Source organism: Cydia pomonella, unplaced genomic scaffold (genome assembly GCF_033807575.1).
Source record: "Cydia pomonella isolate Wapato2018A unplaced genomic scaffold, ilCydPomo1 PGA_scaffold_178, whole genome shotgun sequence".
Taxonomy (NCBI): domain Eukaryota; kingdom Metazoa; phylum Arthropoda; class Insecta; order Lepidoptera; family Tortricidae; genus Cydia; species Cydia pomonella.
The window spans coordinates 889,146-907,013 of NW_026907820.1; the positions used below are offsets into that span (position 1 = coordinate 889,146).

Here is a 17,868-nt window from a genome sequence, read left to right on the forward strand (position 1 = left end):
TACGAAACGTAAACGTGAGCGACAATTTGAGTAAACGTACTTATAATTTACACTCGCTCTTTGAGTTTCCAAAACGTCCCGCTTGGCGCGCTGTTCAAAATCCTATACAAAATTAGACTTAACCTAAACGCGAAAGTTACGTTACGCTATCGAATGGAAGTTACACTAGAGGTACTGAATGTGATTGCTGTCAAGTTTGATTGCCCGATTCTTGTTTACTGGATAGGGCCAGTAAAGAGTGTAGCTGTAAATCTTATTGATTAGCTAAATGTATATATATATATATATATATATATATATATATATATATATATATATATATATATATATATATATATAAGTAAGTAAGTAAATATTCTTTATTGTGCACCATACATTTAAAAATAGACAGGAAATGAAAAAACACGTAAAAGTTAGGTAACAACAGGCGGTCTTATCGCTAAGAAGCGATCTGTTCCAGACAACCTTTGGGTAGCAGGAAACTATGAACTTACAACATTGAACGGGTAGTGCTGATATACATATAATTCAACAAAATGACGACGCAAACAATATAATACATACCTACATACTAATAAAATAATATATATATATATATATATTATCTTCGTAGTTTTAGTTATAGTTTTAATTTTAATCTATCTCAGTCTAAGTACTAAGATAGTTTTAATTATTCTAATTTCGAATTTGTACACTAACACCTATGGAGTTACTTGCTTTGAAATAAAGAATTTATTATTATTATTTATATACTGTATATTTTTGATTACAATTTAAACTAGATAAACTAGACGTAGGTTTTAGTGTTATATTCTGAAAGATTTATTTAAATTTAGTCTTAACTACCAGAGCATAACTAATTTTTGGTTTTTTCGAGCAGCAATGTAATCCGTATATCATAGTCACTTGTGAGTCTTGTGACGTGACGTCGCGTCATTAAATGTATCTTTTGAGTTAAAACAAAGTAGTGATAATAGTATCACTACTAATAGCGGACTTACATTGCTTGCTGAATTATTTTACATGGAAAAATAAAAGTTGTCTATTTTTTATAAAACCTAACGTGTAACGTGTTCATTAAAGACTAAACTAAGTACCCGTAGGTTATGCGGTCGTATCAAAAATACACGCTGTATACACATTTTATTAATTTTATTAGTAAAAAAAGCAATTCGTCTAAGTGATCAAGTATCATGTATAAGTACTAATTTTCCCCATTTATAACGACGGTACGATCGTATGACAACTTATTAAACTAGTTGTATTTGCTTTAAATAATTATCTTTATTATCGTTGTATGTTTATAACCCAATATTTCCAGGTACGCATTCGTAGTGCTGCTGTTCATAGCTGTAGCTTCAACATACTATGTTAGCGAGTATCCAGTCACCGCTAGTTCTAACTCATTTGGTATGTACGTGGTGACTAAATTAATGAATTATTTTAGTATGCCCAGCTGTATTATATTAATTTACACGTTTTTTTAGTTAATCACGTTGCAAAATCGTTCTGCCTTCGCCGCAACTGGAATACAGTGTTAAAATCAGACAAGGATGAACTACCATGCTTGCACGGCATCCGCTTCCTGACGGCCATCATAGTCGCCTTCGTCCACTGTTTAGCAATTGCACACGGGACTTCGGTTAGCAATGGCATAGATTTTGACAGGGTAATAATACATATTCACTTACCGAAGACTTAACGTTGTGAGTTTCATCAAAGGCTGACTGATTAGAAAAGCTCTTATCGGTACGCCTTCCATCTTAATTGTAGGTGGTGCTATTTACCGTTTTTCTATTTTAGGTTTGTGCGTATGAAATCTGTGACTTTACTACTATTTAAGACCTTTGAATATACATTGGACTTGTCTATAAGTACATACAATGAAAGCATAATAAAAGCATTTTAGGCATATTCAATTATTTAGGGCCGTCATTTAGTGAGTATTCTGAGGTTTCAAAAAAATCATTTAATGCTTTTATTGTGTTAGGGATAGGAAAGTGATCAAAAAGGCCTATTTTACGTTTTATAGTTATAAATAGCGGTAAAGAAGTTGTTTTATTAAATCTCTATATAATACATTTTCTACCCATGGTCGATTACCGAATGAAAGGGTGGATTGCTGAGCTTGCGGGTAACTCGAAATATCAGAACATAGTTAACAACACTTGAAATTAAACAAAAACTTGTAGCGATACAAATAACATTAGTACTTGTGAGGCTCGCGGATTCGAATCCTTTTTGCTCGCGCATTTACCTACTACCTGTCTCGCTCAGTGTACCGACTGACCCGAGCGGCGCCCGGCCCCACGTTGGGCGCCAGTATGTGGGAAAGGGAATGAGACGCCAACTGGTTACCAGTGGTTGATTGGTTTTATCATACAATAGAATAGTATCAATTCATAGAAGAGAAGTACTTAGCTACAAAACATATAACGTACGTAGACGATCGGTCCGGCCTGTTCGGTAGTGGTTGGTATTGGCCTATGAAGCCAATAATCTAGCAGTGGCAGCATGGTTCCATTTTTATCGCTTGTCACTGTGCCCGTCATTTTCGCACTTACATACTTGCTAGAACGTGACACTGACAGATGATAAACAACTGACCATCTTAGTCCTGCTGTAACTGAAAATGGTTACAGCAGGCAAATGGCAACAGTATCCTGAACGCGTCGTTGTACTTACTGTATACGCATGGCATTCATAGTACGCTGCACTGACCTATTACACCGCACTGCCCTGCGCTTGCGTTTAATGTCCGCGTCGTCAAGTAAATTGTAGGTGGCCAAGTGCCTAGATATTTGAAGGAATAAACCCTCCTAAAGCCGGGCAAGACTTGAGGTCGGGTTAGCAATGAACATGTCAAAGACTAAGCTCATGACCAATAGTGCACCAATAGGAGTAGAAGTGGACGGGGGAGAAATATGTCCATGAGTATATATACCTGGGCCAAATAGTATCCTTCCAGGCGCGGCAAGATAAAGAAGTTGCAAGACGGACCGAGAATGCCTGGAGGAGCTTTTGGTCCATAAAAGAGCACATGAAGGGAAACCTCCCTATATCACTAAAAAGAAAACTCATGGACATGTGCATTCTCCCCATCCTCACCTACGGAGCACAGACTTGGTCTTTGACAAAAGTTCAAAAAACCAAACTCAAGGTTTGTCAGCGAGCTATGGAGCGTAGTATTCTGAGCGTGAAGTTAACCGATCGCATTAAAAATACAATACTACGCTCCAAAACTGGAATAACTGATGTAGCTGAAAGTGCCGCTAAGCTCAAATGGGACTGGGCAGGGCACGTCTGCCGTATGCCGGATGACCTGTGGGCCAAAACAGCCACCTGTTGGGTCCCACAGGTTGTAAGGCGTCACGGTAGACCTCGTTGGAGATGGCGGGACGAACTTGATGCCTTCGACAGAGACTGGTGGGAGACTTCCGAGGATAGGGACACGGGGAAGAATAAGAGGGAGGCCTTTGCCCAGCAGTGGGACAATATGGGCTCATAATCATAATAAACTCTCCTCAGCTTTACGCTACTCAGACGGATCCAAACGAACGAATGATTATCGATGTGTGGGTTTCATTCGACACCCTTCCTTTCGTCGCCGCCGTCGTTTTGGGGAAGACTGTGCGTTCTGGATACCGATTTTTAAATTTCGAGCGCTCGATTTCGTCACTCGAATATCTGTGGAAAACGGCGAAATGCTATTTTTTAAATACGAGCGATAGACATTAGAAATATTGTAAATAATAACACGGATATTTGTTTCTGAGTCATGGGTGTTTTCTATGTATTTATAATTATATATTATATACATATATCGTTGTCTAGGTACCTACAACACAAGCCTTATTGAACTTACTGTGGGACTTAGTCAATTTGTGTAATAAATTTGTGTAGTTTTGTACGAAAATGGCAGTTGGATTGGGCAGATTCTTAACTAGTTTCAGTATATTTGTCAATCGAATTGTCGCTTTAGTACCTGGAACGTAAAAACAAAAGTTGGGTTTAAGCTCTAGAGGTGAAATGGCAGTCACTTCCGTGAAAACTAGTGCCTGTTCTAGTTCATGGGATTCGGTTACCGAGCCGACACCAGTTCATTTAGTGAGCCATGGCAAAAAGCCGGGATAACGGGATTCAAGTATCATGTTTTAGTTTCGTACTATAATTACGTGACAGTATTGTCAGCATAACAAAAACCATAAAATAGCACTGGCACGCCCTCAAATCCTACGACTCTTCTCTTTCCGCACATACTCTATAATCCACATACTGATAATATAAAAAGATCATATCGTATATTTTCAGATGGCAACGGATAAACCAGCAATGGCGCTTGTGACGACTCATTTTGATTTATTAGTGGACACATTCTTCTCATTTTCTGGACTTCTAATGGGAAAAAGTCTCGCCACGTTGGATATAACCAAACCATACAGTTTATTGAAGAATATTATAAAACGATATATAAGGTAACACACACATATATATATATATATATATATATATATATATATACATTATTGCAAAGGTCGGGGAAGAAGGGCTTGCCGGCCGAATGGATATAGAACTACCGCAACTGCAATCTATTTCATAAATGCCAGGTGACTGGAACCGAATAACGTCTTTTGGTGACTTTAGGCTCTCTGCGACTTTGGATAAAGGTGTGTATAGTGTATACCTACCGTCTTTATAGAGTACTTCCCAAATATTGTGTTAATTTCATCCGTAATCCCTTTTACATACGGCAGAAATGCCGGTTGTCTGCTGGAGACATCAGGACGTTTCCCTTTTGCTTTCCGTCTTGGTTGCCACTTAGGGTGCCGTACGCAAAGGGTCAAACGGGACCCTATTGGTATTGGTATTCGCGGGCTTGGTTTCCACAACTCGACGTCGTAATTCGCGCCTATTTTGCGTGATGGTGGGTTGACGGCACTACTCTTGCCAACCCAACTCTACCAGGAAGCCTAGCAGACCCTTGATGTTGCCGACGACTTCTGGGAGAGACCCCGGAGAACCGAGGTATTGTGCCCGGTATTCTGCCACCCCTGGGCATTCAAGAATGACGTGGGCGGCTGTCTCCTCCTCCTCCATGCACGCTCTGCAGAGGGGGCTATCTGTAACACGTAGGGTTAGTAGGTGTTTGTTTAGTGGGGCGTGGCCGGTTATGGCCCCAGTCAAAAGTCGGAGCTGTGGCCTCTTCAGCTGTCTCAGCCTTCTCGACAAACCGGGGTCGATTGTCGGGAGGGCCTCCTTCGCCTGCCTGCACGTGCCTAGGTTAGACCAGTACTGTTGGTGTTTTACCTTGGTGTTGCGTCTCAGCATGTTCCGGAGCCAGGCATAAGGCAGAGGTATGATTGGCTCCGGTCCTGCCACCCTCAGTTCCGAGCCACCTCTCGCCAACATGTCGGCTGCATCGTTCCCTCGCTGTGTCCCTTGATCCAATGCAGAGTTACGCTGGTGGTGGTGCTTACCTCTGACAGAGCCTTGTAGCATTCGTAGATTAGCCCTGAGGTCAAAGTATAACTTTGCAGAGCTTGTAGTACTGACCAACTATAAGAGAGTATGCGGATGGGGTAGTCCACTACTTTCCTTGAGACGATTGCGTGTGCTGCCATTATGATGCCCATACATTCTGCCTGGAAGACTGTATTGTGGGCACCTAGTGGTGTTGAGATATGTACATATGTTTAGGTCCTCTGAGAATACTCCCGCGCCAACAAATGGGACCCTATTACTGAGACTTCACTGTCCGTCCGTCCGTCTGTCACCAGGCTGTATCTCATGAACCGTGATAGCTAGACAGTTGAAATTTTGACAGATGATGTATTTCTGTTGCCGCTATAACAACAAATACTAAAAACAGAATAAAATAAATATAGGGAGGCTCCCATATAACAAACAGTTTTTTGCCGTTTTATGGTACGGAACCCTTCGTGCGCGAGTCCGACTCGCACTTGGCCGGTTTTTATTTAGCTATACCCATTCCTCCTTAGTACCTTCTGAAACGTCGAAACGTCGAATGTAAATTTTAAAACTTAATTATACGCGATTTAATCCCCTGTTATTATTAATAGTCCTCTTCACAATATCCCAAATATTGTGAAGAGACAATATCCCATATCGGCAAATATGGATACTAGTGATTGTGTACTACTTAGAAAGATTCTCGACCGGTCTAGACAGCAACCCAATGATCGAAGATGGTCTTGTTTCAATCGCTATCATAAACTAGTGTGAAGTGGAGCCACTAGACATTGTATACAACAACCCTCAGACCAGACTTCCAGAATGCATTTCTTTTACAGACTGGTCGTGCTTTTAGCCGTGACCATGTTCTACCTGGCCCATATCTCAAAACATATTGATGACGGCCCTGTCTACCCCAAGATAGCTTTCTACGAGCAACAGATGTGCGAGAAGAACTGGTTGCCGGCATTACTAATGGTTGGGAATTATTACAACACATTAGAAATGGTACGTACAAACAGCAACACTCTTAACTGTCCATTGGTGGACTTACGCCTTTTGTAATAAGGTCCACTGATGGACAGTTAATGGTGTGGACGATGGTACTAACATTTTTTTTACCCTAGGCTAGGTATGAAGTAGATTTAGATCGGGATAATATCACACCATAAAATGGGCCTACTTTGCTCCCCACTGGGTAATTATAATGCTCCAACAGTTTTGATATATGAAAACATTCAAAACTAGCTATATGACAACCTCATTTCAGTGTTACAACTTTAAAGGACGACTCACGCTAGAACAGGCTGAGGTAACCGACACTTCATTTTCTATGACAGGTGACCGGTGATCACGTCATGCTTTCTATCAGTAGCAGCGCGTGAAAATTCTGGCTAGGGAACTCGGAACAAAAAAAAACACCTTAACATGATGTACTTTTTTTCGTGATAAAAGTGAGGCGTGCGCTAGGTGTGTCCTTGGGCGCGACCTTTTGCAGTTAGTGTATAAACCACCTTTGCCATACCACGTCAAGCTTAGCTTCACTTCTCGCGCCTGCTATGATTAGTGCTTTAGTAAATCGTGTTATCAATTCCAAGGTAATGTAATACGTAGTGTTATCATAATGGATATATTTTTAATTTCAAAGATGATATATAAGTTTGGTAAACCAAACTGTAGCAATAATTTTTAGGCAAGCCGGTGGGAATCGAGTTGTATGGACCCGCCGCCCCTGCTTTGTATAGAAAACGTAGTGTTGGATACCTCGGCTTGGACCCGGGCCGTTTTAAAGTGAGATCCTTAAATCGACATATAGGTAGGTATAACACTTACCACAGTGTATTAATTTTAAAATTTAAATTAAATTTCGAATTTTGTAGCAAAGTACAACATGAAGACCGGTGAAAATATTTCCTCTAGGGAGCGAAATTTTGGTGCAGCTGTCAGACGTAGGTATGATTATTACGTCAAGTTAAATATAGAGTGTTTTTTTCTAGATTTTTAATTTAGATAATGACTAGTATTTGGCGTCTTTACTTTACCAATATTATGTGGCAACCAATACCAGTACTGTGCAAAGTCTCAATATACAGATAATCATGGTAAATACCATTTCATTCATCCATCCATTCCATTCTAAATTTTACCATCTCTACCAATAAATCGGAAACCAAAATTATGTAAGTCTAATGGCAATAATCCACAAATTCTGAGTTTATGCGTCAGCAATGCAACTATGATCAGAACTCTGTAGCAAACTAGTTTAAATGTAGCAAAAAATAAGCAGGAGTTACTAAAAACCCTTAACTATAATCTTATGGCCATAGGGTTTTAGGCTTAACTATGTTAAAAATTAAGGATATCCTTTTAATAAGCTTACCATTCAAATATTGTAACCCTACAACAGGGTTACTTTATTATAAGGTAACCAAATCAATTGGGTTGAGTTTGTAAATAAGAAACATTTTTAATAACAAACAATAAAATCTACATTATCATTAATGCATTGGAATGAACGCAATGCAATGAATCATGGGGGTGTCACACTGTCGCAATGTTGTTTAATATTACATTCATTATTGCAGAGGCACCTACCGGAAAGGGCAATTCGTGGATGAGTTTCGATTTTGACGACGCGAAGTGGAGTCCGACAAAGAAGACGAATCCGCGAATTGCTGTTCCTGTCGAAGCATATATAAGGCTTTTCTCCAAACACGCGAGGAAATAAGAAAAAATAATATTAATTTAAGCGTCAACCAGCGTTCAAATTTCAAATCGAACCTTCACATAAAAAACGCCAAAAACAATTTTCCGCTTTAATTATTTTTTAAAAAGTCAAAGGCACAACTATTCTTTCATTCAGTATCATTCAATATTCGCTCATTCAATATAATTGTGCAACATAAACTGTATTTGCACGCATGAGATCCTTAAAAAAAATATAAAAGTTTTAGAGTCTTTGATTTTATTAACAATAAGCTGTATTCGCACGATCTTACACGAACACGACTCTATCCTATAAAATTTGAAATGATGCTGACCGGGTCGTGCAGACGCAGCCCGCGGCTATATATTGTTTACGTTTTTCTTAGTGGATACATGTTTTTAAAACGTAAAAAACAATATAGTAATAACTCTCTTACCGCACAACAATGGTCTGAATTTTTTTTATTCTAGTTTCACCGTAATGCAGAACTTCCCGTACTATTTTTGCTACAATAAGGTGAACATTTCCGAGCATATTGGAGAAAGAAAACATTATATATGTGCATTTGCGTAATTTTGACGTCGACGGTTTTATAGTTTCGAATTTTCTATTCAGACCCAATTTTCCTGCTCAGCTTGTATTTGTTTACAGCAGACAATAAACTTAAGACATGTTTTTATGTTATCCAAGAAATACTTTATAAGAATATAAGTCACCAAGTACAACAAGTAGCAATTTGCCAATTTAAACTACCTATGACCTCTAAATAGTACTGGTACTAATAGACCGTCACGTCTTATTTGCTCAAGAAGCACATAAAGTGCCATAGATAAACAAATTAATTCAATAATTAATAATGAAAACCTGGGTATACCTACTTCCAGTGCCACCCAGCCACTTGGTACATCCCCTGCGACTTCCATATGCACGTAATAACGCTGGTCCTTCTGTACGTGTACCGCAAAAACTCACGTATCGGCACAGCAGCTGCCACCATAGTGTTGGTGATCAGTTTCATAATGCCCATGATCATCATATACGTCTATGATTTACCAGCAATTCTAGCCTACGATCTTGGGTGAGTTTTTTATTAATTTTAATTTTGAATTTTATTGCTGCGTGCGAGCACCTCTACGGCCAAGGAATTTGATTTCTGTATCGTTTTGGTACCTTATCATAGTGACAATACCTATATTATGAGATCCCCAACGCAATTAATATTGATTGTCACCGTGACAAGATACTAAATGCTATATAAATTAAATTCCGTGACTGTATCTCTGTTAAATATATTACAGCGCACACTACGCACAGAAAGAAATATCTACATGTGTTCTTAATCACTACAGTTAATAAGAGATTGAATAATGAATGCCTATTAGAAATGGTGGACATGACTCTCCTTAGGTTTATCTCTCGCTCTCTCTTTCTTCTCAGATATCTCTGCACTGTAAGTACGTCTTTTTACTAAGGGAAGACTTAACCGATCATGTTTTATAGTTTTGATTGAAAGTGTTTATATATTTTAAATGTGTACTTGCACGATGTTTTCATATTTGTACAGTATAAATGGTGCTACTTTACCACACTAGTGCGATAATTAGCACATTACGTAACTAAGTCGAAAACTTAAAGGGCATATGTACCTACTGTAAAGCGTTTTACGATACATGTGCGAATGCGAACTCGCAACTCTTGTCGATGTATCCTAGTTCAGGTATTTGTAAACCACTTTTCTCTCATAACAATTCTTAGTCTTTAAGAGCAACCACTGTACAACACTTTTTTCAGTAAAGTATTTGTATGTAATAAGTAAACTGAATAATGTCCCTTATTTGCTTGCTATCAGTTCTGGAAGAGGATTATTCTATTCTACGAGTCCCTACTCGTAGTTTGTTCACTCGCGTTTCATCTCCAAAATATAAAGTTAATATTAAAATTATAATCATATTTCAGGGTGGAAATAAACATTAGACCTAACTCCACCTTTAGGAAATTCTACATAAAAACACACAACAGGATGGGCCCTTACGCGATTGGTTTGGCTGCCGGCTACCTCATGTCTATCTACAAGCCCAAGGATTACAGAAAATTCTTGTCTAAAGTAAGTAACCATATTTCAATGCCTGCTTCTAATAAACAAGCTTACAAATTCCAAATTCTTAATTCCCACCTAGACCAACTAAACAAAAAAAAAACACAGTTCGAACTTCGCTCGTGCCTAACTAATATAATGTAACAAATAATGGAAAGGTTACAATATGCATACAAAATATCTGTTTTATAACATATTTTGCCAAGATAAGAATTAGTACGAATTAAGGGGTTAAGCGTTCGAAAGCAGTTGAAGGGCTTTTGATTTGTTTGTCAAGTATATAGGTCCATTTACCAAACTGTTATTTCTTTTTAACCATTTCAGACGGTGTCATTCCTAGGTACTTATGTCTCCTTGAATCTAATACTCGTCCTACTGGCGTTGGGTCATCTATGCTTAGTGTACAGAATCCACGGATGGCTGGCATGCATCTTCGCGGCTTTCGACAGAAATCTCTTTGCCGTAGCTGTTTTAGGTGTCGTTATCTTTTGCACTTACGGCCAAGTTCGTAAGTGATCCACTATATCTAATTAAATTATATATAATTTTAATGTTAAAGGATATTGTGTTACGTAGAACAGATTCTTACTACAATTTACAATTTTAACATATCAAAAACCCTACTTTATCGATAAACGCTTATCTTTATCTTTTTCCTATTTATCCATTTGTTCACTCTATATTAATTTATGTCTTTCGTTTTCTTGTCTGTTACCTTTCGTAATTTTTCTCACTTGATGGTATACACATATTCACACACGCTGAGATAAGGCCATTTCGTAGCACTTTATACTTCCTCTGTTTTTGTTATATAATGTAATTTGTTTTGTTTGTGTTTACGAATAAAAATAGTTCTTTTCTATTATATTCTTATTATAACATTTAGTGTGATGTTTGGCCTTTGCGTAACAATTTTACGTAGCACTTACGTTTGATTAAGATACTTACGTAAATTTGGTGTCGCATGAGGAAAAAATAGTGGCCTGTTGCAAATAAATATAAAAGCGTGATTTTCTGGACTATGATACCAAGTAGAGATACAAGATACGATACATACTTATAATTATAAGATAATAATTGTACATGTTACCATTCTTGCCCACAGCCCTCATCAACCCGTTCCTCAGCTGGTCTGTGTTCGCGCCACTCAGTAAGCTATCGTACGGAATATATGTCATACACATAACGCTCCTATATCAAACCTCTTCCATGAGAGATAATATGAAACATCATCTGTTTGAAACTGTAAGTAGTTATTTTAATGTCTATTGATAAATATATTTCCACATTTTGTAATATAAGATAAGCTTCTCTTACATATTCGATACTTATTACTTTCTATCGAATACCTTGTAGATCGAGTCAACTTTGACAAAAGTTAATGTTCTTATAAGTATGTAAACGTCCTAGTGCTCTATATGCTAATTTCATTATATAATATCTTAGGTATGTTTTTAATTTTAGCTAATAAATACTCTTGGGGTGGTGGTAGTGTCGCTGCTGCTGAGTCTGATGGTTTGGCTACTCGCTGAGGCACCTCTCGTCAACATCACGAGCCCATACCTCAACACCAAGTAAGTTTTATCGTAATACCTAAAAGGGCTAAGAATAAGCCTAGGGTTCGTCTAAGCTAACTCTGCGCCAAATGTGACAGAATAACGTGGAATGTCATTTTGTCCCTATTAAAGAAAATAAATACACGTCATATTCATTTGATACTTATTATATTTCCACACTTTGGTATTACAAATGTCTTGCAGAGTTAATTTGGTATTACTCTCAAATAATTACCAAACTTGTATTGGGTCTATTTCTTTCACTTAAAAAAAATGATGGCCCCTTTTAAAAGTTTACCTATTCACGTACATTTTGTATGTATATTTCAGTTTCACACATTGTTACTACTTGTTACCTTAACTACGTAAATACTTATATGGTATTTGCAGTTTGCTAACATATGAACACATTAGGTATAGCCGGTATGTAGAGCCGATCTTATGATGCAGTCAAAAGAATGAATGAAATGTTTTATTCCAGAAATAATTTCATAGGTACAATAAAATTCAGTTCAAATTTTAATTTATTTAAACTAAAGTCTACATAAAAAGCGGTAGCCAATTCAATTCCTAGATGAGAAAATGCCACCATAACGAGTTAATGTTTTCAATAAAAGTATCGAGGAGGAATTGATAGACGTGCAACAGGTTAGGTGAAGTCAGAAATAAAAACAAGAAGAGAACAAGAACTTGTTGTGAATTTGAAGAAAAAAGTGGTTTAATTTAAATATAAGATTGAAGGAATAAAATCAAACAAATATAGGTATCTTTGTTTTATTGCGTTGTTTACACATACAAAATTAAAGTCTTCTTTTGTTTACAGAGGCCCTGCCAAGGAGAAAGTTGAAATATCGAGGAACAGTTTTCATCAAAATGACACAAGTAAATCAAAAAGCATGTGATTGGTTCTGCTTCCTTGCTCTGTTCTCTTGTATTAGAGGCATTTCCTGCATTTCCACCATACGATTGCCGTCATACATTAGCGAATAAATTTTTACCTTTGTTAATTTAAGCACCTTTCAATTTGTGAAAAAGTTGTGATTTCCTCGACGGCGAATGCGATGGAGAATTGTAAGGGAAAAATTCAAGGAGCTGGTGGCTTAGCAACATCAAGTTTCTTGGAGCGTTGGAGCCACGAGGCTCAGAAGTCAAACTGCGGTCCGATAATTACTTATGCATACGACGCTGGTCTAGAGACCCAGAACTGTAACATTACGTCTTCATTACATAGACATTAATTTTATTTTATTTATTAAACACTTTCATTTCGGCCAAGTCATTTACTCGTATATAGTATATACACAATAATTATATTTGACAAATTCATAAATTGCCCCCAGCGATACCTACACAGGCTACATAAATTACGTAGTTTAGTTTTACTATGTAATCAGACAATGTTGAAGAAATTATAAGTAAAATACGTTTAAGAAGCCAAAATAATGTCAATCATTTTGTGGCTAAAATAATTATGTAAGTATCCCAAAATGTTGAAACATATTAAGAGTTTTATGTTTTTTTTTTCATTTCGATTAAAAATAGGAGTTTTCAGGTGACAGTATTTTCAATTAATTTTTTTCTGAGTCCTTCTCGGGGTATCGACCCGGGTTTATTGGCATACATTTTATACAACTGATCGACATGATGTATACCATAAATCATATATATTGTATTATAGGTTTTCCATATTAGTAGCTAAGTAGGTTACTTTTAATTTAGGTTAATTTAGACAATTATTTGCTTTCGGAAAACATAATTTGGTAAAGTGGCTTCAACGAGGAAATTAATTTAGTACAAATAATGAAATTTATAACGGATGTCAATAAGATTTTCATCTGATTATTCAAACAAGCCAACTACTTGTTATGAATTCAAATAATACGCATGATGTTCTATAGTACAAAGCGGCTGGCTAGGACTGGTGACAGAAACGAGAAATAATTTTATCAAGTTTTGTTCTGAAACTTATAATAAAAGTTAGGATAGATAGGGCAGGTACAAACCCAAGGACTATAATAGTTTACAGTGAATTGAGTAGATAATACTACAATTTTAGTTACTTTAAGGTAACATGTGTACCTACATATAAATTATAAATATACTAATCTATTTACAAAAAAAAATGCAAATTAAATTACAAAATATTTTTTGTTAATTAAAAAAAAAGTTATCAAGATAATTATAAATAAAAGAAAACATATACGCTTTCGGCAAGCGCCGAACTTGTGACTTTTGGAACACCGGTCCGACCCCTCTTAACCAACTGAGCTATGAATGCTTATCAGAAGCGTGCGAATCTTTCTAGTCCTTCATTTTTAGGGTTCCGTAGCCAAAATGGCAATAACAATGTGCTAACCCATAATAAAGTGAAGTCCAATAGAAATTTCAAAGATGTAAACAACGATGACAGAATTTGTTAGCATCTGACAACCTAAAAGTTTTAAGATGGTTGTTTTCATTGAAATATTTATAAATAAAATGTATTTTAACTAGTTATTGATATAAGTAAATAAAAGGTTGAAATACATATATAAACTGTTGATAAAATCGTGATTGTCCACAAATAGTACGAGATTACGAAGAAATGAAGGTAAATTGGTTTGTTTACATAATTTGCAATTTTTATTGGACATGAAACTCATTTTTATCAAGCAGATACATTCTACGAATTATAACTAGTACAATTTTTTATACTATCAAAGAAAAAATGGAAAAATGCACCGCATCCGGCAAGACTCGAACTTGCGAATTTTCGAAACACCGGTCCGTTCGCCCTTAACCAACACAACTTAATAGAGTTAGGCTAAGCTAAGTTCGCAGCGATTTGGTAGCCAAGACTGTGCAAGGGTTATTTTAAACGTCAAAATTCTATCACATTATTGTTTGCTCTAACTCTATAAAAGTTTAGCTAGGTCTAACTCTTAAAAATTTTTCGTGCTTAGCCGCGCTCGTACTTTAAAAAGTTGTGTACACACAACATGCCTTAATCAAGTTCTTTGTCAGTTGAGACTAAATATATTCATAATTTTAGTTAAATAAGTTGATATTAAGTAAAAAGTAAAATAATGCGCGAAATTCAATCGCCGATTCGGGTCACAACGTACGCGCCACGGGAGACGTGCCCGGGAAACAAACGACTTCAATATCAACAAAAGTGCTATCCTCATAGACAAACTCTTTCGAATCGAGCCGGGTACTATGTCGACAATCACTAATATTAGGTACAAAACTAGACCTGCGTGCGACCTCATCCGCGTACAAGTCGTTTATTACTATTAAGCCAATTTTAATCCCCTTACGGTCAATAAGAAAACAATACTGAGTGCGGCTCCACAATTTTTTAATTAGGGTCGGCAACGCGCATGTAACTCCTCTGGAGTTGCAGGCGTACATAGGCTACGGAGACTGCTTACCATCATGCGGCCCGTTTGGCACCGATGTAGTATAAAAAAATAAAAGACTAGTTTTTGATATTACCTTCTCAGGGCGTTTTTAAAGTAGACTAAATTTACTTCAGTACGAGACTAGAATTGTCTCTGTAGACCTTATAGTTTCTGAGATAAAGGTACTATGCTAAGAAGGTAGTATCAAAACTAGTCTTTAGGGTTATAAGCGCCCAAATCTAAAAAAAAGTTTTCTCGATTCTTGACAAAGCAGTGTTCGGCGGTCGAGATCACAAACTTGGATTATTTATTGGGCCAACATCATAAGCAAGCCTGCAAAAATTAGAACTACCAGATTTGACGCAAACGCTTGTGTTTGAAGTTATCTATGAAGTATAAATAAAAATACTAATTTACATTTGTATCTTTTACGAGAAGAACCAAGTGATGATAATGCTACTGCTACACGAAAATGGAGACCTGTAGGGCTAAGATGGTTGGCTCTTTATCATTTATCACCTTGCCTGTCACGTTCTAATCAGTATGTAAGTACGAAAGTAACTGGCATAGTGACAAGCGATAAAAATGGGACCATGCTGCCACTGCTGGGTGCGTCGATAAGATACGAATCATTCAAGCACGTACAGTCAGCGTCAAATACTTTGTAGCAGTCAAAGTGGCCAAATAGTTCGGTACACCATACTAAATATATGGTGTACCGAACTATTTGGCTACTTTGGTTGCTACAAAGTATTTGATGCTGAGTGTACCAATGAGTTTTTCGAAACTGATGTACGAAATATCATTTGATATTTACCAGTCGCTGTGCGAAATAAAACTTATTTAAGGCCTAATAATTAACGAAATACAACCAAAATACGATAATTAACGAAATATGACAAAGATATTTGTACCTAACAGTATTTAAGAAAATTTCAAAATGTGGACTTACCTTCAGTTCACATTTGAAATTTTCTACCCCACTATATGCGTGACCGCACACAGTTACCCGATGCTAGCGGGACTCATTGAGGACCAGGTGGCATGTCATACGTAAACGTATATTTCCCTAACATAAAAAAGGTAAGTTTTGTTTAAGCTTTTGTAATTTTTATGCGACTAATGAAAATCAGCGTCGTTAGCATCAATATTAGAAATAAATTGTAATTTTCAGAACCTCGAAAGGCAAGTTTCGGAATGGGAGTTCAAAGAGATGACAGAAATTAATCAAAACTCAAGTGGGACCTGACTGCCGTAAATTAATTTTCAGTAATTATATTACACTTTAAAATACCTTACATTTACATATTTTTGCAATTTTAGTGTTCTTCGGGTTTGGTTTGATTTATATTATACTTTGGTTTCTTGCTCTCTATGATGAAGAGTTTGGGCTTAGAGGTGAAAATAAAAGTATTAAAAACAGTAACAATGTTTTTATTCTATCTTAGTGCTAAATATATACACAACCATGACACAATCACACTCACAATATATTATTGTACACAAAAAGAAAGTCACGCACTTGGTTTAATACAAAGTAATGAAATAAATAAGTTTGGTACACACTCATCCACAAAGTTATATCGGTTTATATTAATAGGTAAAATGCATTAAACAACAAATTGTTAACTGCATTTTACCTATTGATATTATTAGTTCAAGAAAGGTTAATACATCATTTTTTTAAGCAGAAAGTATTTAGAAGGATGTAATTTTAGCGAAGAGGTGGGAAGAAAACTAAAATTACCGTAGAGTTTAAATTTTATGGGAACCTTTTTTAGTATGTATGATGGTTTCGTAAACAGGTACTTTAAAAGGCACAGGCTTCTCTACTGGCACAATAATATGCTTCACTACCTCGAACGGCACTTCCTTAATTTTCGGTACATGTACCTGTTTCTCTACGGGATATGGTACCGACTTCTCAACGGGAATAGAAACTTCTTTAATAATAGGAATTACGACCGCCTTTGGCACTGGCACTTGAATAGGAACGGGGTGCGGCACCGGGATGAGGATAGGCTGGTTGATTTTGAATTCTACGTTTTTAGGGATTGGTACAACGACTTCCTTGTAATGCTTTATCTGTTCTGGGTTTTCTTCTTCCACGTGTTGGTGAACTGGATATGAGTGGGCCTTCAGGTCGTGCCCACTGAATCCATGACCACCGAAATCTTGACCGCCGCCGTAGTCACCCTGGCCTCCGAAGTCGTGGCCATCCGAGCCGGAGCTTTGTTCATAGCCGCCAGTGTACTCTGATGCCTGCAGCTGTTCAAAAATAATTAGAGTTAGTCAGATGCGTGCAGCTGTTCAAATATAATAAGAAAATAATAGAGAGGTATTTGTAAAATACCTAATTGAAATAAGGAACTATTTTTCCTGTGGTCAAATAATATTTGACAATAACATACACATGTAATATTACCCTACATATAATATTATAATTATTAGGTACCAACAAATCTTAATGTCATCATAATAAAACTAGTGCCTACGCCAATTCGTGGGATTACTTGCCAAGCGTACCCCAGGCTCCCATGAGCCGTGGCGAAATGTCGGGACAACGCAAGGAAGATGATGATGATGTCCTAAATTTAATGTAAATGTTATGTACAAAAACAAATAAATGTCTGTCCTACTAGGTTTTAATTGAGA

At 36.9% G+C, this 17,868-nt stretch overlaps 2 protein-coding genes across 3 annotated transcripts; one reads left to right on the forward strand and one right to left on the reverse strand.

Moving 5' to 3' along the window:
• The first annotated feature begins 1,285 nt into the window (after nt 1–1,285).
• LOC133533567 (O-acyltransferase like protein-like) lies at nt 1,286–13,101 on the forward strand. Of its 2 annotated transcripts, XM_061872570.1 has the most exons (10): nt 1,286–1,410; nt 1,488–1,669; nt 4,312–4,475; nt 6,312–6,480; nt 9,064–9,257; nt 10,136–10,283; nt 10,599–10,782; nt 11,380–11,519; nt 11,739–11,848; nt 12,654–13,101. In XM_061872570.1, exons 3-10 carry the CDS (start codon nt 4,312–4,314, stop codon nt 12,730–12,732), a joined length of 1,188 nt encoding a protein of 395 aa, XP_061728554.1. In that variant the 5' UTR covers nt 1,286–1,410; nt 1,488–1,669; the 3' UTR covers nt 12,733–13,101. The 2 variants fall into 2 exon arrangements, with proteins under 2 accessions (XP_061728554.1, XP_061728553.1); XM_061872569.1 differs by lacking the exon at nt 1,488–1,669 and having other exon boundaries at nt 1,354–1,410.
• Nucleotides 13,102–16,631: 3,530 nt separating this feature from the next.
• On the reverse strand, nt 16,632–17,505 carry LOC133533568 (MAGE-like protein 2; the record flags this gene model as incomplete). Its single annotated transcript, XM_061872571.1, has 1 exon — nt 16,632–17,505. A coding segment is annotated over one exon (537 nt), but the record flags the coding sequence as incomplete, so codon positions are not given.
• Nucleotides 17,506–17,868: the final 363 nt, after the last annotated feature.

Coding starts and splice junctions, on each gene's coding strand:
- LOC133533567 (XM_061872569.1), top strand. CDS start 1,369: ATGTTAGCGAGTATCCAGTCACCGCTAGTTCTAACTCATTTG. Junction 6,481..9,063: donor ATTACAACACATTAGAAATG/GTACGTACAAAC, acceptor ACCTACTTCCAG/TGCCACCCAGCCACTTGGTA. Junction 10,783..11,379: donor TTGCACTTACGGCCAAGTTC/GTAAGTGATCCA, acceptor TCTTGCCCACAG/CCCTCATCAACCCGTTCCTC.